Genomic DNA, 23,735 nt, shown 5'->3' on the forward strand with positions numbered 1-23,735 from the left:
AGAATATACATAACGATATCAGTTCCACCTGCTGCAAGATGGATACCGTAACACTAACAATGAAATTACTTCACAAACAGTCAACACTATGAAAAAACCCCACATGGGTTGAACATTTGTGAACTCCCCAAACTTGTGTGTTAGTTGTTTAACGCCGCACTTAGCAATATACCTGGTATATAATCGAGTGTGGACCAGACAGCCCAGTGGTTGATATTATGAGCAACATTCCACGGCGTCGGGGTCCGTGACATGCAATCAACCAGGTCACCGAGCCTGACAACCTGATCCATTAAGTCGCTTCTTACGACCAACATAGGTTGCTAGGGATCAAATCTAACCCCAAATCCAATGGAAGGACAATAAGTGTTTAAACATATCAAATATGAACACACTAATGGGCGCTAACGTACCGCTATTCACTGACAACTGAAACCATGTCAGAAGTTGTGACGTTTCATATTTACTCGTTTCCTTGGCCTATAATGGCCACATCAATGATGAAATGATTGATCATTTTCTTGTTGTCCAAGTTTGTGCATGAACTTACCGGACATAATACAGTGATTTGCATGAATGTACTGCTATGTATACAACCTTGTTTACGTGGACACCATTATGGCTTACAACGTAGACACAATTTAAGCATAACACTTTATTTAATACTGTAAAGGCGACGTTTCGGTATAGATCCTTTACCGTTGTCAAGCAAGGATCTATACCGAAACGTCGCCTTTACAGTACCAAAGAAGTTGTTTTTCATAAATTGAGTCTACTTTGTCATCCGTCAACTTCTAAGTAATGCCTACCAAACAATTCATTATGGTTTTATTGGCATACAATGGTCACATTAAAGACGAAGTGTTATTTCTCTGTCTGCATCATCTGCTTGGCATCGTCAATCAGCTCGTTTTCTAGTTACTCGTGGATCAAGCGTTCGAATGCGTGCATTTTTCTTCCTTTCTGTGATGATAATTCACAGGTTAAGTGGGTGTTAGGATAAGGTGCAAAATGAATTGTGACCCAGAGAGGTTTATCAAACGGGAAGGGAGTTACAGATGTGACGAGTTTCTGTTGACTAAGGTCCAGGACATGGGCTGTATGTGTTTCCTCTTCAAGAACGAATCCCAAATCCAGGCTGTAAGTTGTACCACTCTCGTTCAGTGTAAGGTTGCCATGGGACAGACATTGTCCGTTGTAGTACACCTGTAGACATATTCCATTATGAGCTGGGCATGTTACAAACAATACACTCAATCCAGTTGTTTGGGTCTTGTTAGCATCAACAGGGCTGTCAGTCAAAGCTGCTTCGAAGATAACTTTATTGTTATCCTCTGGTGTCAAGACAGAGTATGTGACCTCCATGCCATACATGATGGTCTGTCCTGGCCTGATGACCAGAGGTGTTGATGTCAGGACTCTGTGATATGAAAGTAGTCGGCATCCTGTCCTTGGTGGAAGATGTTCTTGTTTGCCATTGGTGACAACTGGCCCAGAAACCGTCAGACCGTCACTTGCAATACTGGAGTCCCATTCCAGATCCGCACCTGGGGAGAAGACACATCGTTCGTATCAGGTGAATGCGTTTCCGTGTATACAAACAACTAAACTAAATGTTATATTCGTGTGTGAATTGTTTGTTTAACCGTTTTAACAGTACCAGTCATATCACGGCGTGTCAGCTTAATGTGGGATGAAAGTGTTATATTAATATTGCTATGGTTTCCGTAAATTGTATGGATAATATTATATGGGTTAAAGTATAACGTGTCGGTAAATCAGAAATAAATATTAGTTTCATAAAACGAAAGTCTACCTGCCATATTTGGACAATTGAAGGACAACATTTAGTATCAGATAGACTGACTTCAGCAGGGGTGTAGTAATTAGTTTTTAATGTGAAGTCGAAACATACTACAAATTCCGATTACTAGAAACATATGCTTTGTAATGAAATGAGTCAGTGAGTGATTTGTGTGTTTATTCGCTTTTAACAGTATTCTAGTTGTCGGAGGAACGCCCGAAGGGATGTAGGTCTCAGGGATGTATGTAGCGTACACAAGGGACGCAACTCTGCAAAGGCTTCTTAGACGACTGCCAGCTGTTTATTTCGTTTCGCATGCGAGACACTAATCTACCCTTTCCAGATATATTGGTTTCCACAACATGTTTTATCATATGGAAATTGTACATTTCTAAGTGCGATTTCTAAGGAAATATTCTACCGACATAAAATAAGGGAACTGATGAAATGAAGGTGTAATGACGATAAATGTCATGTATATCAATCTGTGTTGTGCCCATGTTGGGCGACCTATACACGATACCCCGCCATTCTGCTACCACAAGAGCTACCCCTAGCTGGGCTGCATCATACCAAAATAAGTTAAAAGATAGTACTTGTTGTTATCCTGCATGACGCTGTGCATTATGGAGCTAAAACAAGGAGCGGTCAGTTCGGATCCAGTATACTGCGTCTGAGTTGGGTATTCATGTTAAACTGCGGCATGGTATCTCAGTGAGCTAGAACAATAAAACTGGCCGGAGTAGTACAATCAACCACACACACACACACACGTGCATGCATGTCGATAAATGGCAGTTTTTTTCTGGGGTAAGCCAACCTGGAAACCAGTAGCCCTAAAAATCATGGAACTGGCCGTCTCTCTGATGCACCCATGCCAACCACTCAATCTGAGGTACATGTACGGATATGTCCAGTCGGAGTTCTAGGACAAAGCCCACTACTGAGGGGATTGACCCTCGGGTCCTCCAAAGAGCTTAGATGAATATCCAGCAGAGACATGCTCTAATCCTTGTGTATGGAGAATGGTTGGGGGCAGGCCAAACAAAATCAGGGGTTTGGTAAACATGTAAACCCATCCACCCGGGAGACCTTTGCATCAAGGTCTCTGTATTTGTCATCAGAAGAAGTGGGGTGGTCGGGTAGCCTAGTGGTTAAGGCGTTCGCTCGTCACGCCAAAGACCCGGGTTCGATTCCAGACATGGGTACAATGTGTGAAGCCCATCATTTCTTGTGTCCCCCACCGTGGTATTGGTGGAATATTGCTAAAAGCGGCATAAAATCAATCAAACTCACTCATCAGAAAAGGGTCACAGCCTCGTGTCTGGAGATGAACTGCTGGAGGATAATAAAATCTCTAGCATTGGGTCTGTTGTGGAGAACCTTCTTCTGTCCAGGTGGAATCCAGATCCTATGATAATGGCAACACCATATCGCTCACATACCCATGGGCACCAATAGAATGATAATACCAAAGAGGATTACCCTTGGAATGTCGAAGATGATGGTCATTCCCCAAATGCCTGTCAGTGCGCTAGTGGGTCTCTTGGGTATAAAGACTATTATGGACGAAGCCTTATGGATCAGTGCTCTATCAAACACAGGTGGATTATACACATCCTGTCTGCATTTCGGACAATTTTGGGGGATTTCAACCATTGCGTGAGCAAATCGTATATCTTAATGAGGATCCAAAAGGCACAGACGAATGATTTCCAACACTTGTTTTCCGTGAAATTTCACTGCTTCAACCACTCCCAGCAATAGAATGAGGATCTGCTGTATATGCTGTGTTACTGTCCATGGGTGATGCAGCTGACTTCTTCCCCTTGTTTCTAGAGAAGGATGAGTACATCAGCTTCCATGAAACGATCAAGAAACACGAAAGGCGTTTTTGAAGATGATCTAATGCAGTCTTTCATCAGGCCTCGGATGAATCTCTGGAAGAATGGTTGGAGCGGGTACAGCAAGGAGAAATTGCAGCCTTTACGGATTTGCCAGGAGACTTTATGGAGAAACAGGTTGGTGCGGAGATTCTGCCAAGGAAGTGCTAATTAAGAAGCTTCTCACTATGTCTCCAACTTTGGTCTGAGGACACTGGGACACACTATTGATTCACAAGCAGTCTATGGCAGATCAACCATCCAAAGGGACGTGAAGCAGTTGCAGAAAGACTCTCCAAGGGACAGATAACCAATTAACATACAATGTTATCAAACAGATCTGGCTGGTCAACAGAAGAGAAGACTCCATGGACTGTATTTTGTATTAAGGTTCTTTAGGGCTTCAGACTATTGAACTGTTGAAAAAACTAACAATTGTAGTAAAAGATTGTGCGTTGTGGACATTGAGTAGTTGTCAGGAATGTAGTACTATTTAATGTAAGCAGTGGTGAGAAAGTTATTATATTTAGATGCTAGTGTGATGTGTAAACTACCGGAATACCATCGATTGTGATAAAGTGTAATAGAAACATGTAGAATATTCTATGTTGTGATGACACTGTGTGGAAATTTCCAGTAGCTAGTCAGACGGGATATAAGGGGAAGAGCGTGTCTCTGGTATCTCTCACACATTTCATTACATCAAGTCCAGCTTTCGTGTGAAGATCACTCATCACCCCGGATTCCCTGCCTAGGCCATCCCAGAAGCTTGACCACTGTCACCGTTGGGTGAAGATAGTATCATCACTGACTTTTGCTATCACCACTGTAGTTTTGTATGTGATACTTACCACTGTCATCATTTTATATACTGTCATTGAATATGGTACGACCACCATATTGTGTACTGTCATTGACATTACTATGAAGTAATTTGTATTGATTTGTAAACCTAGTCAATGTTGTAATACATTTGTTGATTGTATACCATTTGTTGTTTGTCTGTTGGTTTGACACTGAGTTCTTTTAAATACATATTTCTTGGAAATCGACAGGTAAAAATAGTGATTCATAAACACATGGTTGTGATATTGTCGGAATCACATAATAGATCTGCTTTTAACAGAGCTTTCCTATGATCATGGAAATGGCGTTGTCTCTTTTATTTACAACTTCAGTGCACCAAGACTTTTTGAAGACACCATTCAATCTTGTAAAATTGTGACAGGTTTTAGAAAGAAACATCTTTATACAGACCCATTTGACATTACAGTAACTATTCAAGTAACTTAAATTAGTTAAGAGAGAACTTCATTGCAGTGAACAGTTGTACTGCACTTCGTGATGCTCTCCACATCAATAAAGCAACCTGAGGGTGAACTCACATGCGAGCGATCCTTTTACTCCCAACGGCTGCCCGGTCATATATGCAGCTGTGGACACAAATGTGTTAGGGTGACATCAGTATCAATAGACAAGACGTGCCATTATTACCATGTGGTTCACAGTTATATGGGGATAGTTTATAACTCTCTGCACAGTTATGAAACAAAATGCACAAAAATATCAAAATAGAGGAAGTGTCTTTAAGAAAATACTTGAATTAAATTAAAGTACAGACTGATTACCTTGTGGCACTTGCTCGTGTTCAATAGTCATTGCATCTTTCAAGGATTTATTTCCATTTGGAGTCTCTGTTTGTGAAAAGACAACTGATTTGACGAGGCCGGCCATCTTCAACAAGGGGGTAATTTTACTGAAGCAAGTTGAAGCAAAGCTGACACCAGCTCTTCCAAGTGACGCCTTTGGTGACATCTCCAACATGGCGCTCAAGGTGGCAGCTGAAGACCCCATCATTTGTAGATCCTCTATCTTGTCAGCTTTACTCCGCATCTGTCGCGTGTACTTGGTAGATGATGTCACTTTTGCTAGAATATTTCTGGTGGAATCCAGTTCCTCCTGTGTCAGCTTCAGAATCTTGCTGGATCTCTTTTCAACATCTGACAACAGAATGCCTCTCCTCTGCTGTATTTCATCAATCAGTTCGTCAAAGGCTTTGTTGATGTCAACCACGGCAGCCTGTTTTGACACCTGTATGTTTGAATGCCTCTCCTTCAGACCTTTTTTTTATTCTCTCAAGTTCCTCTGCCTTCTGCCTCAGCTTGACTAAGGTATCGTCAATGGACTTTGCCTTTTTTCGGTGTGCTTCATTCACGGATACAACGTTGTGTCCGTTCCCTTCCTTGTGGTCCACTACAGTGCAGGACACACAGACGATCTTTTCACAAGTATAGCAGTAGAACTGTAGAGGTTGGTCGTGTTGTGCACACTTATGGTGACGATTGAAACTTTTACCTGGTTGTTTTTTCATTTCCTTAAAACTGACAGGTTGGTGATCTCGCATCAACTTAACTCTTTTGTGAGCATTTAGACATTCTTGGCACAGGAAGACGCCACAGTCATCACATCTGGACATGGCAGGGTTACCATCAGGACAATGCGTACAAGGCAGATCGAGACCCTTCACAATCTTCAGATGATCCAGGATTCTTAGGATGATAGGCTCTTTGGGCAGAGACTTCACACCACCTGGCAGGTTATGTTGGTGTCGACACATGGGACATGTTAACTTTGGGAGTCCTTTGCTGTGCGTCTCTAGACAAGCTTGACATATTGACTGTACACAGCAGGGCATACGACGAGGTGTCCGTCTGGCCTCATCAAAGTGTTCTGTACATATTGGGCACTCGATGAGGAGGTCCTTGATGGCGGACGCTGATACATAGTCCGACATGGTTATCTAGAAATATAGTTATTACATATGAAGCATTTTCGGATTTCTTGTATAATTTCGAGACACATCCAGACTCTCTCCCTATACGTAATACAATATAATATGATATTCTTTGAGGATATAGTTTCATATTATCACATACATAAGTACATTATTTTGACAAAAAGGTAGAAAGGAAATAGAAACAAAACCTGGAATGATGGTATTCCTTCTGAGACAAAATGTAAGACATCGTATAATTATGGGAGCCCATGTAGTCCCTGTCAGGTATGCATACAGTTGGGTACATTTTATCAAAGATGGTCCTCATCATGAAATGAATAAACCTTACCACCCAGGTGAAAAGCATTAATATTCAGTGAATATATTTTGTAACATGGAAAACTAATAAAAGTACAAAAACACGGTTGTTTTAGTAGAAACCTCTGTTTATCCAGTTGATAGAGACTAGAGAGTGAATATGTCATCTGCTGGCAAATTGTATTTACTGTTTGTAGGTCGCACTTGAGAACGAGGCTTGGTTTTTACGGGAAAAGATATCAATTACAAAATTGAGGCTAAACTCGCACACTGTATGCTATTTTAATATGTTATTCTGGTCGAAAACTCTTTGCAAATCTATATGTAGGTCATCTTGCCTTTGACAGTCGGTCAGTCATATGCCTGAAAGATCACCTCAACACATAAACAGTTTTTTTAGGCGTGAGAACTACACAGGAAATGTCAGCATGTATGATAAATTTAGATTTAAAAATTCAACTGATTAAAAGACATTTCTGACATCTGCAATAGTCAATGAAATTCCAGATCAGGACAGAGCGTCGCTCATGATTAATTGACTGTAATATCTGTACAGGTCATCCCAAGTCAGATGGAGTGCTATTCGTTATCAAATTACCCATTGGGCGTAATATTTAGTTCTGTTCAGGTGAATTGGTTATTCCGTGATAGTCTGCAACGTTATTCGTTGTCAAAATACATATAGGGAGTACTATTCCAAGTTTGTCAGTCTACCGGCCAGTACATCAATACTTTTCACGCTGGTGCAAAATATCCATTCAAAATGAATAGCCGTAGGTATTTATAACTCCTGAGCTCCGGACAACCTAGCGGTCACCAAATAACTACACCCAGGACGCCCCCAGGCAGGGGACCCGACACCCGCCGAGACCCGAGAGATAAGGAGCCCCTCCCTTCAACACAGGTAGTCAGATCGATCCACAGTCAATGAGCATGCCTAGCTCGTCAACCGGCACCCGGGTCGATAATTACCCATTCTCTCCAACACTGTCCGTTCTACCAGCCATGAATAACCTAACTACACGACGTAACGAGCGGCAAAGGAATATATTTACACAGACATAAGCTTGTATTAAAAGCAGGTCGTCAATAAGCATACATTTACCACGCCCACTAGATACGATTTCGAATATGATCAACAAATATGATGAGGATTTCGGTTTCCTTCAAAAGTAAGCTCTCTTGTTCTTTGCGTTCTTGGTCACAACCTAGATTGTTTTGTATTCATTCCAAAGCGCCATTGTAGAATTAATTCAAAGTGAACTCACTGATTATTGAAATCACTTACCTTGATATTGTATTGTATTATGAACGGACATATAATTCTTAGTCATCACTAGCTCTCTCTGTCTTTAATGCGTATCAATACCACCATCGTAGTAACATGTCTGCCAGGAATGCGGAAGTCGTTATCCATGTAGTTATAGTTACGGGGAAGGTTCCAGACATGCGCTGTGTCTAGTTTCGTTTTGTAACTTGACGTTTATTGTTAAAATGTATATCACATTTGAAGCATCTTAAAATATTTGAATCCATATTGTAGTAAAGATCCTTTACACTGTTCTACGTATGAAGTATCACATAAATATAAACATGGCAGGCTTATACAAAAACAAACTAGTTATGTTCCATTATACCGCAGTTTTTTTTAATTTCTTTTTTTATTGCTGAACTCAATATGTCAAGCTGTATGACAATGGTCTGTAAATAATTGAGTCGGACACACTAGTGATTGATATAACGAGCAACGTCTCACGCTGTCAGTGCGCGATGATACGCATTGAACCAAGTCACTGAGACTGACCACTCGATCCATTAAGTCGCCGGGACCTTTTCAAAGTATTCTGTGCGTATTGGACACCCGGTTACGGGGCATTCACATTCAACTAGTTGTACCGTGTGAATGCCCCTTTAGGAGGTCCTAGATGGCGGATGCAGATACATAGTCCGATGTGAAGAACTGCTGTCGATAATAAAGTATGTTAACACATCACAGGTAAACATCTGAGATATTTGGTGCTTTTCCAAGTGCATTAATAAAAATATGTTTTGTTTATAATTGGTATTGTTTATTGCTGGGTTCACTCCCTGGGCGCGATCATCTATGAAGTCAACTTTCCAGTAGTCCACTTTCCCTTCATGTCGAGTAATATTCCAGCAGCTCAAGCCTTTGGTGTTGACATTTCACAACTTTTGAGATACAATGAAGCATCCTCTTTTCACTAAGATTTCAAAGAGCGTCATACGACTGTTGAACAGAAGTTGTTTAATCAAGGATACAGCATTCAATGCCTCACTAAAGCTTTCAAAAAGTTTTATATTGACATGTGGAGGACATTTTCAAATGTGACGCATCGGTGACCGATGCAAACCGGGCTTGGATACGCCCACCTTTCCAGGAACACCTGGCATCATAACTGTTTGATAGTGATTCATAACACATGCTCATGATATAGTCCAGATCGTACAATCGACTCTGCTTGTAGCAGAGATTTCTTATGAATATGGAAAGGGTTTTGTCGCTTTTATCTGTAAATCATAGATCGTGCGTTGTTAAAATATTGAAAATAAGCAGTCATTAATATATACATGTATGCGACAATGCGACAGTGGTCACGCTGACGATACAGGTTCGATTCTCTGATTTGGTTAGCTGCGAAATCGTGACTATTCACCGCTGCTTCTTTACTATCTTTATGAAATTTGTCACTGTATCAGCTGTACTAACGACAAGTAACTAGCTACGTTTCGTATCCTGCCACAAGTATATATTCTCACCACCAAAAGAAACGCGAACCATAGAAACATATAGAGAAGTATGTACGTCAAGAAGAGATGTCACCAATGTGTACCACTTAATAACATAACTAACGACCAGTCAAGTGTTACCACAGAGTGTCTTTATTCTTATCACGATAGGCTGCAAGTGTTTTCCAACTTTACACGCAAATCCTGCACGAGGCGAGATATAAAGAATTGATTCTTTGTTTATATGTTGTTTAAAGCCACACTCAGCAATATTCTAGGTATTTGACTGCTAAATTTATTTGTGGTTTAACATGATATATTGCACTCCATTTTGTGGCATAACATGAGGCAGTCTACTTAAAGTAACGTATAGCAAGATACGCGACGCTGAATTTGTAGTTTAACATGCTATATTACACTCCATGGTGTGGAATAACATGACACACTCTACTCAAAGTAAGGTATAGCAAGATACGTGACCCTCTATGATGCTCCAAATCTTGATTTATCGTTTCAGAACGAACTTTCCATTTCCATGACAATATGTAACATTTCAACAAGCTCAACCTCCCCGTTTACATGTGCATTATGTCCCTTTGTTTCTGTGTGGTACAATGTGTTGTAGGTGAATGTATTTTTCATTTTTGTAATGGAACATTTCCAGGGCCTTAGTCTGCCTGCATAAACACGGAGAGTACAAAACGACAAGTGTCTGTCTGTTGTTTTTCACTTACAGGTAGGGTGAGTGAGTGAGTGAGCACTCGGCAATATTCAATCTATATGTTGCGGGTCTGTAAATAATCGAATCTGGACAGACAATCCAGTGACTCACATCATGAGCATTGATCCACACGATGACATGCATCAACCAAGTCAGCGAGCCTGATCACCTGATCCCGTTAGTCGCCTCTTACGGCAAGCATGGGTTGCCGAAGACCTATTCTAACCCGGGTCGTCACGGGTCGAGTGAGTGAGTGAGTGTGTGAGTGTATTACAATATTTTTTAATAGTATTTCTAAACTTATTGTAAGACTACTCACTGACTCAACGACAATGCAATCAAGGCTGTGCTACTTACAGTAATCATTAATGTCACACAATCTATTTCAAACTTTCCACGAGCCGAAATAACACAAAACTAAAAACCAACATTTTATATTTTATTTCACACAATTGATAAGCATAGATATATTGACTATAATAAAAGATGATAGTATGGATGTACATTGGTTGTTTATTTCATGTTCTTTTCTTTTCAACTAAGAAAATCGATGATCATATAATACCATCAACAAAATCCTTTCCTTTTGGCGAAATCTTTGAACAACCAAACAATGTTCCATTGACAAAACCTCAAAATAGTTATGATTTCTTTGAACTTTCCATGATATCATCCATCTACATCCGCAGAAGTGAAAAAAAACACACCAAAATAATAAACTAAAGAACAAGTTGATCACTGTTGAATGTGTATACAAAATGGCACAATAAATATTTAACAGCATATGGGTTATATACCGGAAATGAATCCAACCTTAAATTCCATATGAGTGAGTGAGTGTGTTGGGTTTAACGCCGCTTTTAACAGTATGACAGTTATATCACGGCGTGGCAGCTTAATTTGGGAGGATAGCCTGAAGTGATGCAGGTCTCAGACGTTTACCATTTCGGTGAAACCCACGAGCACGGGTATGGTGGTGACAAACCTAGAAATATAATCGGGGCGAACCGGGATTCGAACCCACAATCATAGGTTTCTGGCGTGCCTAAGTCCGACTTGCTGCCCTGGAAACGCACAAAATATAAACTTATAAAAGTTCTGCAAGGAAAATTGCACTTTCAGCATTTTACTAGTGTGTATACAAAGCTTAAAACGAAGATCCAAAATGCCGATGTGAAAGCCCCTGTAAAAATTCATATAAATTTCTTATTGAATGTCCGGGGGCACGGGTGGCCCAGTCGTCTAAGGCGCTGCGATTCGCTGTGCAGAGTTGTGTCCCTTGGGCACGCCAGAAACCTATGATTGTGGGTTCGAATCCCGATTCGCCCCAATTATGTTTCTAGGTTTGTCAGCACCATACCCGTGCTCGTGGGTTTCACCGAAGTGGTAAACATCTGAAACCTGCATCACTTCGGGCTTTCCTCCCACATTAAGCTGACACGCCGCGATATGACTGGAATACTGTTAAAAGCGGCGTTACACCCAACTCACTCACTCACTCACTCATTGAATGTCCTTTATTTAAATCAGCTAGAAACGAATTGATGCACTCACTATTGTTAATTGTGAAAGATACTTGTGATAAATATTGACCTGATGCTAGTTGGTAATGCAATTTTACCTTATCATGTGAACGAAAACATATTTAGGAATGAACATACAGATATAAAGTAAACAAAAAGGTTTGAGCCACAAAGCGAATGTACAAACGTTTCTCTATTTCTTTTCTTTCCTTTCTATCATTTAATTTATTAATTTTGAATAAGCATACATGTAAGTCTATGGGAGAGGGCGTTCTAAGTTATGATATCTTGTGCCCAATCCTTTTCATGAGAATAAAATATGTTTAAACTTAAACTAAACAAATGCCGGTGAAACCGAAGCAACGAGGAAAAACCTGGAAGAGAGGCATTTGAAACTATATTTAAAAAAAAAGATGCACAGCAACGCCGGGTCAAAGACCTTCCAAAACAAAAACAAGCCGACATTTATTCGAGGATTCAAGCCCTGTGTGCTGTCTTGAAAAGGCAAACACACATCAACACCGCGAAAAAACATCGTGAAATAAACATAACTGACAAAACTTCTATAATCACACTATAAAAATTGATGTCCAATCTATAAATCTACTGTAAACGTTAAAAGAATGCATGTCAACATTAAGAATAATACATATGATGATACTACCACACACGTAGAAATAGGATAAATGTTGTACGGTTCAAGTTTGTATTGCTTCAATCGCCATTAAAGCTTACGTACAATATCTTCAGAAATCTTCTCGCAAGAAATATCACCCTCATTATTGTAGTCATTTTTTTTATAGAAATGGTGGAATATATGGCGCCTTAAAAATATACTTAATACTTTTCATAAAGAGTCTGAATGTATACAACACATGTCGATTTATACCAAAAGAAAACTTTGAACGCATTGGCAGCGCTTGTATTTGTCCAAAATTATCATAGCCAGATCTTGCGACAGAATAACACCTATATAAATTACGTCGCAACTGAAACGGAAAGCATTACCAAACAACAACAGATCATGTGACACTAACCATGTAAGAATACACAACGCATGCTGTACACTGTGCTGGCCTCATTCATATAGAATATACATAACGATATCAGTTTCACATGCTGCAAGATGGACACTGTAAAACTAGCAATGGAATTACTTCACAAACAGTCAACACTATGAAAACAACAACATGGGTTGAACATTTGTGAACTCCCAAAACTTGTGTGTTAGTTGTTTAACGCCACAATAATCCTGGTATATAATCGAGTGTCGGCCAGACAGACCAGTGGTTGATATTATGAGCAACAATCCACGGCGGCGGGGTACGTGACATGCCATCAACCAAGTCACCGAGCCTGACAACCTGATACATTAAGTCGCTTCTTACGACCAGCATAGGTTGCTAGAAACCGAATCTAACCTCGAATCCCATAAAAAGACAATAAGTTTCAACATCAAATATGAACACACAAAGGCGCTAACGTACCGCTATTCACTGACAACTGAAACCATGTCAGAAGTTGTGACGTTTCATATTTACTCGTCTCCTGGGCCTATAATGGCCACATCAATGATGAAATGATTGATCATTTTCTTGTTGTCCAAGTTTGTGCATGAACTTACCGGACTCAAGACAGTGATTTTAATGAATGTACAGCTATATCTACAACCTTGCTTACGTGGACACCATTATGGCTTACAAAGTAGACATAAATTATGGATAACTCTTTCTTTAATACTGTAAAGGTATAAATCCTTATACCGTTGTCAAGCAAGGAACTATACCGAAACGTCGCCTTTACAGTATTAAAGAAGTTGTTATTCATAAATTGTGTCTACTTTGTCATCCGTCAACTTCTAAGTACATGTAATGCCTATCAAACAATTCATTATGGCTTTATTGGCATACAATGGTCACATTAAAGACGAAGTGTTATTTCTCTGTCTGCATTATCTGCTTGGCATCGTCAATCAGCTCGTTTTCCAGTTACTCGTGGATCAAGCGTTCGATTGCGTCATGCATGTTTCTTCCTTTCTGTGATGATAATTCACAGGTTAAGTGGGTGTTAGGATAAGATCCAAATTTAATCATGACCCAGAGAGGTTTATCAAACGGAAAGGGAGTTACAGATGTGACGAGTTTCTGTTGACTAAGGTCCAGGACATGGACTGTATGTGTTTCCTCTTCAAGAACGAATCCCAAATCCAGGCTGTAAGTTGTACCACTCTCGTTCAGTGTAAGGTTGTCATCGGACAGATATAGTCCGTTGTATTATACCTTTAGACATATTCCATTGTGAGCTGCGCATGTTACAAACAATACACTCAATCCAGTTGTCTGCAGCTTGTAAGCATCAAAAGGGCTGCCAGTCAAAGTTGCTTTGAAGATAATTTTATTGTTATCCGCTGGTGTTATGACAGAGTATGTGACCTCCATGCCGTACATGATGGTCTGGCCTGGCGTGATGACCAGAGGTGTTGATGTCAGGACAGTGCGAGGTGAAAGTAGTCGGCATCCTGTCCTTGGTGGAAGATGTTCTTGTTTGCCATTGGTGACAACTGGCCCCGAAACCGTCAGATCGTCACTTGCAATACTGGATACCCATTCCAGATCCGCATCTGGGGAGAAGACACATCGTCCGTATTAGGTGAATGCGTTTCCGTGTATACAAACAACTAAACTAAATGTTATATTCGTGTGTGAATTGGGTTTAACACTGTTTTAACAGTAGAACAGTCATATCACGGCATGTCAGCTTAATGTGGGATTGAAGTGTAATATATATATATTGCTATGTTTTTCGTGAATATTAAGGATAAAACTATATGGGAAAAAGTATACCATGTCAGTAAATCAAAAATATTAGTTTAATAAAACGAAAGTCTACCTGCCATATTTGGACAACATTTAGTATCAAATAGACTGACTTCAGCAGGGGTGTAGTAATTAGTTTTGAATGTGAAGTCGGAACATACGACAAATTCCGATTACTAGAAACGTTGTAATGTAATGAGTCATTGAGTGATTTGGGTTTTATTAGGCTTTTAACAGTATTCGGGCGGTCGGGTAGCCTAATGGTTAAAGCGTTTGCTCGTCACGCCGAAGACCCGGGTTCGATTCCCGAAATGGGTAAAATATGTGAAGCCCATTTCTGGTGTCCCCGCCGTGATATTGCTGGAATATTGCTAAAAGTGGCGTAAAACCATACTCATTCATTCATTTAACAGTATTCTAGTTGTGGGAGGAAAGCCCGAAGGGATGTAGGTCTCAGGGATGTATGTAGCGTACACAAGGGACGCAACTCTGCAAAGGCGTCTTAGACGACTGCCAGCTGTTCATTTCGTTTCGCATGCGAGACACTTATCTACCCTTTCAAGATATACTGGTTTCAACAACATGTTTTATCATATGGAAATTGTACATTTCTAAGTGCGATTTCTAAGGAAATATTCTACCGACATAAAATAAGGGAACTGATGAAATGATAGTGAAGGTGTAATGACGATAAATATCATGTATATCAATCTCTGTTGTGCCTATGTCGGGCGACCTATACACGATACCCCGCCATTCTGCTACCACAAGAGCTACCCCTAGCTGGGGTGCATCATACCAAAATACGTTAAAAGATGGTACTTGTTGTTATCCTGCCTGGAGCTGTGCATTATTGAGCGAAAGGAAGGAGCTGTCAGCTCGGATCAAGTATACTGCGTTTGAGTTGGGTATTCATGTTAAACTGCAGCATGGTATCTCAGTGGGCTAGAACAATAAAACTGGCCGGAGTTGTACAATCAACCACACACACACACGTGCATGTATGTCGATAAATGGCAGGTTTTCTGGGGTAAGCAAACATGGAAACCAGTAGCCCTAAAAATCATGGAACTGGCCGTCTCTCTGATGCACCCACGCCAACCACTCAATCTGAGGTACATGTACGGAAGTGTCCAGTCGGAGTTCTAGGACAAAGCCCACTACTGAGGGGATTGCCCCTCGGGTCCTCCAAAGAGCTCAGATGAATATCCAGCAGAGACAAGCTCTAATCCTTGGGTATGGAGAACGTTTGGGGGCAGGCCAAACAAAACCAGGGGTTTGGTAAACATGTAAACCCATCCACCCGGGAGACCTTTGCATCTAGGTCTCTGTATTTGTCATCAGAAAAAGTGGGGCGGTCGGGTAGCCTAGTGGTTAAGGCGTTCGCTCGTCACGCCAAAGACCCGGGTTCGATTCCCGACATGGGTACAATGTGTGAAGCCCATCATTTCTTGTGTCCCCCACCGTGGTATTGGTGGAATATTGCTAAAAGCGGCATAAAATCAATCAAACTCACTCATCAGAAAAGGGTCACAGCCTCGTGTCTGGAGATGAACTGCTGGAGGATAATAAAATCTCTAGCATTGGGTCTGTTGTGGAGAACCTTCTTCTGTCCAGATGGAATCCAGATCCTATGATAATGGCAACACCATGTCGCTCACGTACCCATGGGCACCAATAGAATGATAATACCAAAGAGGATTACCCTTGGAATGTCGAAGATGATGGTCATGCCTCTAATGCCTGTCAGTGCGCTAGTGGGTCTCTGGGGTGCAAAGACTATTATGGACGAAGCCTTAAGGATCAGTGCTCTATCAAACACAGGTGGATTATACACATTCTGTCTGCATTTCGGACAGCTTTTGGGGATTTCAACCGTTGCGTGAGCAAATCGTATATCTTAATGAGGATCCAAAAGGCACAGACGAATGATTTGCAACACTTGTTTTCCGTGAAATTTCACTGCTTCAACCACTCCCAGCAATAGAATGAGGATATGCTGGATATGCTGTGTTACTGTCTCATGGGTGAAGCAGCTGACTTCTAGAGAAGGATGAGTACATCAGCTTCCATGAAACGATTAAGAAACACGAAAGGCGGTTTGGAAGATGATCTACTGCAGTCTTTCATCAGGCTTCGGATGAATCTCTGGAAGAATGGTTGGAGCGGGTACAGCAAGGAGAAATTGCAGCTTTTACGGATTTGCCAGGAGACTTTATGGAAAAACAGGTTGGTGCAGAGATTCTGCCAAGGAAGTGCTAATTAAGAGCTTCTCACTATGTCTCCAACTTTGGTCTGAGGACACTGGGACACGCTATTGATTCACAAGCAGTCTATGGCAGATCAACCATCCAAAGGGACGTGAAGCACTTGCAGAAAGACTCTCCAAGGGACAGATAACCAATTAACATACAATGTTATCAAACAGATCTGGCTGGTCAACAGAAGAGAAGACTCAATGGACTGTATTTTGTATAAAGGTTCTTTAGGGCTTCAGACTATTGAACTGTTGGTTTTCCGTTAGTCTGCAATCTCGAACCAATCTGATTATCAAAACAACAAAGTAGATTCATCTGGAAAACATGGTTAGTCGTAAACCTTTTCAAATTGAAATATGATGGCATTCCCTAAGACATAAACAAAAGTATAAACGTTACTACATTTGGGGTTAGAGGGCAAATTTCAAGATTCTTGTAATGGCCGCGCCCACACTGGTGGCAGCGATGTTACCGAGAGTGTAACGAAGGTGTCACGCGCTGGGAAGGAGCTTGGTAAGCAGTGATGAGAAAGTTATTATATTTATATGCTAGTGTGATGTGTAAACTACCGGAATACCGTGGATTATGATAAAGTGTAATAGAAACATGTAGAATATTCTATGTTGTGATGACACTCTGTGGAAATTTCCAGTAGCTAGTCAGACAGAATATAAGGGGAAGAGCGTGGCTCTAGTATCTCACACATTTCATTACATCAAGTCCAGCTTTCGTGTGAAGATCACTCATCACCCCGGATTCCCTGCCTAGGGAATCTCAAAAGCTTGACCACTGTCACCGTTGGGTGAAGATAGTATTATCACTGACTTTTGCTATCACCACTGTAGTTTTGTATGTGATACTTACCACTGTCATCATTTTACATACTGTCATTGAATATTTTAAGACCACCATATTGTGAACTGTCATTGTAATTACTATGAAGTAATTTGTATTGATTTGTAAACCTACTCAATGTTGTAATACATTTGTTGATTGTATACCATTTGTTGTTTGTCTGTTGGTTTGACACTGAGTTCTTTTAAATACATATTTCTTGGTTAACACACTGTTTCAATTTGGAAATCGACACGTAAAAATAGTGATTCATAAACACATGGTTGTGATATTGTCGGAATCACATAACAGATCTGCTTTTAACAGAGCTTTCTTATGATCATGGAAATGGCGTTGTCGCTTTTATTTACAACTTCAGTGTACCATGACTTTTTGAAGACACCATTCAATCTTGTAAAATTGGGACAAGTTTTAGAAAGAAACATCTTTATATAGACCCATTTGACATTACAGTAACTATTCAAGTAACTTAAATTAGTGAGGAGAGAACTTCATTGCAGTGAACAGTTGTACTGCACTTCGTGATGCTCTCCACATCAATAAAGCAACCTGAGGGTGAACTCACATGCGAGCGATCCTTTTACTCCCAACGGCTCCTCGGTCATATATGCAGCTGTGGACACAAATGTGTTAGGGTGAAATCAGTATCAATAGACATGACGTGCCATTATTACCATGTGGTTCACAGTTATATGGGGATAGTTTATAACCGTCTGCACAGTTATGAAACAAAATGCACAAAAATATCAAAATAGAGGAAGTGTCTTTAAGAAAATACTTGAATTAAATTAAAGTACAGACTGATTACCTTGTGGCACATGCTCGTGTTCAATAGTCATTGCATCTTTCAAGGATTTATTTCCATTTGGAGTCTCTGTTGGTGAAAAGACAACTGATTTGACGAGGCTGGCCATCTTCAACAAGGGGGTTATTTTATTGAAGCAAGTTGAAGCAAAGCTGACACCAGCTCTTACAAGTGACGCCTTTGGTGACATCTCCAACATGGCGCTCAAGGTGGCAGCTGAAGACCCCATCATTTGTTGATCCTCTATCTTGTCAGCTTTACTCCGCATCTGTCGTGTGTACTTGGTAGATGATGTCACTTTTGCTAGAATATTACTGGTGGAATCCAGTTCCTCCTGTGTCAGCTTCAGAATCTTGCTGGATCTCTCTTCAACATCTGACAACAGATTGCCCTTCCTCTGCTGTATTTCATCAATCAATACGTCAAAGGCTTTGTTGATGTCAACCACCGCAGCCTGTTTTGACACCTGTATGTTTGAATGCCTTTCCTGGAGACCTTGTTTTATTTTCTCAAGTTCCTCTGCCTTCTCCCTCAGCTTGACTAAGGTATCGTCAATGGACTTTGCCTTTTTTGGTGTGCTTCATTCACGGATACAACGTTGTGTCCGTTCCCTTCCTTGTGGTCCACTACAGTGCAGGACACACAGACGATCTTCTCACAAGTATAGCAGTAGAACTGTAGAGGTTGGTCGTGTTGTGCACATTTATGGTGACGATTGAAACTTTTACCTGGTTGTTTTTTCATTTCCTTAAAACTGACAGTTTGGTGATCTCGCATTGACTGAACTCTTTTGTGGGCATTTAGACATTCTTGGCACAGGAAGACGCCACAGTCATCACATCTGGACATGGCAGGGTTACCATCAGGAAAATGCGTACAAGGCAGATCGAGACCCTTCACAATCTTCAGATGATCCAGGATCCTTAGGATGATAGGCTCTTTGGGTAGTGACTTCACACCGCCCTGCAAATTATGTTGGTGTCGACACATGGGACATGATAACGTTGGGAGTCCTTTGCTGTGCGTCTCTAGACATGCCTGACATATTGACTGTACACAGCAGGGCATACGACGAGGTGTCCGTCTGACCTCATCAAAGTGTTCTGTACATATTGGGCACTCGGTGAGAAGATCCTTGATGGCGGACGCTGATACATAGTCCGACATGGTTATCTGGAAATATAGTTATTAAATATGAAGCATTTTCGGATTTCTTGTATAATTTCGAGACACATCCAGACTCTCTCCCTATACGTAATACAATATAATATGATATTCTTTGAGGATATAGTTTCATATTATCACATACATAAGTATATTATTTTGACAAAAAGGTAGAAAGGAAATAGAAACAAAACCTGGAATGATGGTATTCCTTCTGAGACAAAATGTAAGACATCGTATAATTATGGGAGCCCATGTAGTCCCTGTCAGGTATGCATACAGTTGGGTACATTTTATCAAAGATGGTCCTCATCATGAAATGAATAAACCTTACCACCCAGGTGAAAAGCATTAATATTCAGTGAATATATTTTGTAACATGGAAAACTAATAAAAGTACAAAAACACGGTTGTTTTAGTAGAAACCTCTGTTTATCCAGTTGATAGAGACTAGAGAGTGAATATGTCATCTGCTAGCAAATTGTATTTACTGTTTGTAGGTCGCACTTGAGAACGAGGCTTGGTTTTTACGGGAAAAGATATCAATTACAAAATTGAGGCTAAACTCGCACACTGTATGCTATTTTAATATGTTATTCTGGTCGAAAACTCTTTGCAAATCTATATCTAGGTCATCTTGCCTTTGACAGTCGGTCAGTCATATGCCTGAAAGATCACCTCAACACATAAACAGGTTTTTTAGGCGTGAGAACTAAACAGGAAATGTCAGCATGTTTGACAAATTTAGATTTAAAAATTCAACTGATTAAAAGACGTTTCTGACATCTGCAATAGTCAATGAAATTCCAGATCAGGACAGAGCGTCGCTCATGATTAATTGACTGTAATATTTGTACAGGTCATCCCAAGTCAGATGGAGTGCTATTCGTTATCAAATTACACATTGGGCGTAATATTTAGTTCTGTTCAGGTGAATTGATTATTCCATGATAGTCTGCAACGTTATTCGTTGTCAAAATACATATAGGGAGTACTATTCCAAGTTTGTCAGTCTACCGCCCAGTACATCAATACTTTTCACGCTGGTGCAAAATATCCATTCAAAATGAATAGCCATAGGTATTTATAACTCCTGAACTCCGGACAACCTAGTGGTCACCAAATAACTACACCCAGGACGCCCTCAGGAAGGGGACCCCGCAACCGCCGAGACCCGAGAGATAAGGAGCCCCTCCCTTCAACACAGGTAGTCAGATCGATCCACAGTCAATGAGCATGCCTAGCTCGTCAACCGGCACCCGGGTCGATAATTACCCATTCTCTCCAACACTGTCCGTTCTACCAGCCATGAATAACCTAACTACACGACGTAACGAGCGGCAAAGGAATATATTTACACAGACATAAGCTTGTATTAAAAGCAGGTCGTCAATAAGCATACATTTACCGGGCCCACTGGATACGATTTCGAATATGATAAACAAATAAGATGAGGATTTCGTTTTTCTTCAAAAGTCCTTCTTGTTCTTTGCGTTCTTGGTCACAGCCTAAATTGTTTTGTATTCATTCCAAAGCGCCATTATAGAATTAATTCAAAGTGAACTCACTGATTATTGAAATTACTTACCTTGACTGTGTATTGTGAACGGACATATAATTCTTAGTCATCACTAGCTTTCTCTGTCTTTAATGCGTGTCAATACCACCATCGTAGTAACTTGTCTGCCAGGAATGCGGAAGTCGTCATCCATGTAGTTATAGTTACGGGGAAGGTTCCAGACATGCGCTGTGTCTAGTTTCGTTTTGTAACTTGACGTTTATTGGTAAAATGTATATCACATTTGACGCATCTTAAAATATTTGAATCCATATTTTAGTAAAGATCCTTTACACTGTTCTATGAATGAAGTATCACACAAATATAAACATGGCAGGCTTATACAAAAACAAACCTGTTTTGTTCCGTTATACCGCAGTTTGGTTATTTCTTTTTTTTATCGCTGAACTCAATATGTCAAGCTGTATGACAACGGTCTGTAAATAATTGACTCGGACACACTAGTGATTGATACAACGAGCAACGTCTCACGCTGTCAGTGCGCGATGATACGCATTGAACCAAGTCACTGAGACTGACCACTCGATCCATTAAGTCGCCGGGACCTTTTCAAAGTATTCTGTGCGTATTGGACACTCGGTTACGGGGCATTCACATTCAACTAGTTGTACCGTGTGAATGCCCCTTTAGGAGGTCCTAGATGGCGGATGCAGATACATAGTCCGATGTGAAGAACTGCTGTCGATAATAAAGTATGTTATCACATCACAGGTAAACATCTGAGATATTTGGTGCTTTTCCAAGTCCATTAATACAAATATGTTTTGTTTATAATTGGTATTGTTTATTGCTGGGTTCAATCCCTGGGCGTGATCATCTATGAAGTCAACTTTCCAGTAGTCCACTTTCCCTTCATGTCGAGTAATATTCCAGCAGCTCAAGCCTTTGGTGTTTACATTTCACAACTTTTGAGATACAATGAAGCATCCTCTTTCCACTAAGATTTCAAAGAGCGTCATACAACTGTTGAACAGAAGTTGTTTAATCAAGGATACAGCATTCAATGCCTCACTAAAGCTTTCAAAAAATGTTATATTGACATGTGGAGGACATTTTCAAATGTGATGCATCGGTGACCGATGCAAACCGAGCTTGGATACGCCCACCTTTCTTGGAACACCTTGCATCATAACTGTTTGATAGTGATTCATAACACATGCTCATGCTATAGTCCAGATCGTACAATCGACTCTGCTTGTAGCAGAGATTTCTTATGAATATGGAAAGGGTTTTGTCGCTTTTATCTGTAAATCATAGATCGTGCGTTGTTAAAATATTGAAAATAAGCTGTCATTAATATATACATGTATGCGACAATGCGACAGTGGTCACGCTGACGATACAGGTTCGATTCTCTGATTTGGTTAGCTGCGAAATCGTGACTATTCACTGCTGCTTCTTTACTATCTTTATGACTGTATCAGCTGTACTAACGACAAGTAACTAGCTACGTTTCGTATCCTGCCACAAGTATACTGAGTCAAATTAAAAACTTCACATTTTTAAAAGTAATCCCATATATGATATACAACGGGCAAATGTATCAGAAGGTAATTTGTAATCATTAATGTCCAAAGATGGATTTTAATTAACGGTGGTAACCATAACTTCGAGGCACGGTATTCGGTAATAACATCAACAGTTTAAATCATAAGTCCCAAGCACGAGAATCTGATGGCACACAAGTTCAGTAGCGTGTATGGCCACCATGTGCGTTGACAACTGCCACTAAACGCCTCCGCATGGACCTTGTGATGCTTGTGAACACAAGATTGGGAAGACGACGCCATTGTTCTGCAAAATGGTGCCAAGATCTTGCACATTCTGTGGTTGGTTCAGGAGAGTGCGCAGACTTCTGCCAAGAGCATCCCAGACGTGTTCGATAGGATTGAGGTCGGGAGACCTTGACGTCCAGTCCATGACGTTGACTCCTGCATTCTGAAGGAAATTCCTTGTCAAAATTGCTGTGTGGGGTCTGGCATCGTCGTGTTGGAAGATCAAACCGGGTCCATGTGCTGCCATAAAAGGCAGAAGTTCTGGTGCCAGTACCTGGTCGCGGTAAGCAGCAGCGTTTAGGTTGCCACGGATGACAAAAAGCCTGAACGTGCATTGCCACAGAAAGCACCCCACACCATGACACTTCCGCCTCGAAATCTGTCAACTTCCTGTACACAACACTGGGCGTAACGTGAAGACGGCGCCTCCACACCCTCGCCCTACCATCAGCAAATGGAAGATTAAATCGGGATTCATCACTGAAGACGACTTGAGTACATCGTAAGTGTCGCTGTGCCCACAATTGACGTTGACGTCTGTGTAATTGAGTCAGAATCGGCCCGCAGTATCGCCGTCGTGCTTGAAGGTGAGCAGTTCTCAGACGGTTTCGAACAGTTTGCGCACTCAGTCTACCCCCTAAACAGTTCATTTCTGGTTGATGTAGCCGTCAAAAATCGTTACGGAGGTGACGTAAGACAATCGGACGATC

The 23,735-nt window shown here is 40.8% G+C and overlaps 1 protein-coding gene across 1 annotated transcript; it reads right to left on the minus strand.

Moving 5' to 3' along the window:
* Nucleotides 1-577: 577 nt before the first annotated feature.
* On the minus strand, nucleotides 578-19,674 carry LOC125374429. Its single transcript, XM_048385308.1, has 4 exons — nucleotides 19,236-19,674; nucleotides 18,511-19,047; nucleotides 5,073-5,120; nucleotides 578-1,547 (listed from the first exon to the last, which is right to left on the minus strand). The coding sequence occupies exons 1-4, from the start codon at nucleotides 19,672-19,674 to the stop codon at nucleotides 919-921; spliced, it is 1,653 nt and encodes a 550-aa protein (XP_048241265.1). The 3' UTR covers nucleotides 578-918.
* Between the last annotated feature and the right edge of the window lie 4,061 nt (nucleotides 19,675-23,735).

This window comes from Haliotis rufescens, unplaced genomic scaffold (assembly GCF_023055435.1).
Source record: "Haliotis rufescens isolate VD_foot unplaced genomic scaffold, xgHalRufe1.0.p SCAF_57, whole genome shotgun sequence".
Taxonomy (NCBI): domain Eukaryota; kingdom Metazoa; phylum Mollusca; class Gastropoda; order Lepetellida; family Haliotidae; genus Haliotis; species Haliotis rufescens.

Bases quoted from the DNA above. Each gene is read 5' to 3' on its own strand.
- LOC125374429 (XM_048385308.1), bottom strand. From the start codon at position 19,674: ATGTCGGACTATGTATCAGCGTCCGCCATCAAGGATCTTCTCACCGAG. The intron at 19,048-19,235 runs GTAAAAGTTTCA...ACGATACCTTAG, and splicing joins GGAAATGAAAAAACAACCAG to TCAAGCTGAGGGAGAAGGCA. The intron at 5,121-18,510 runs GTAATCAGTCTG...TTGTGTCCACAG, and splicing joins ACACGAGCATGTGCCACAAG to CTGCATATATGACCGGGCAG.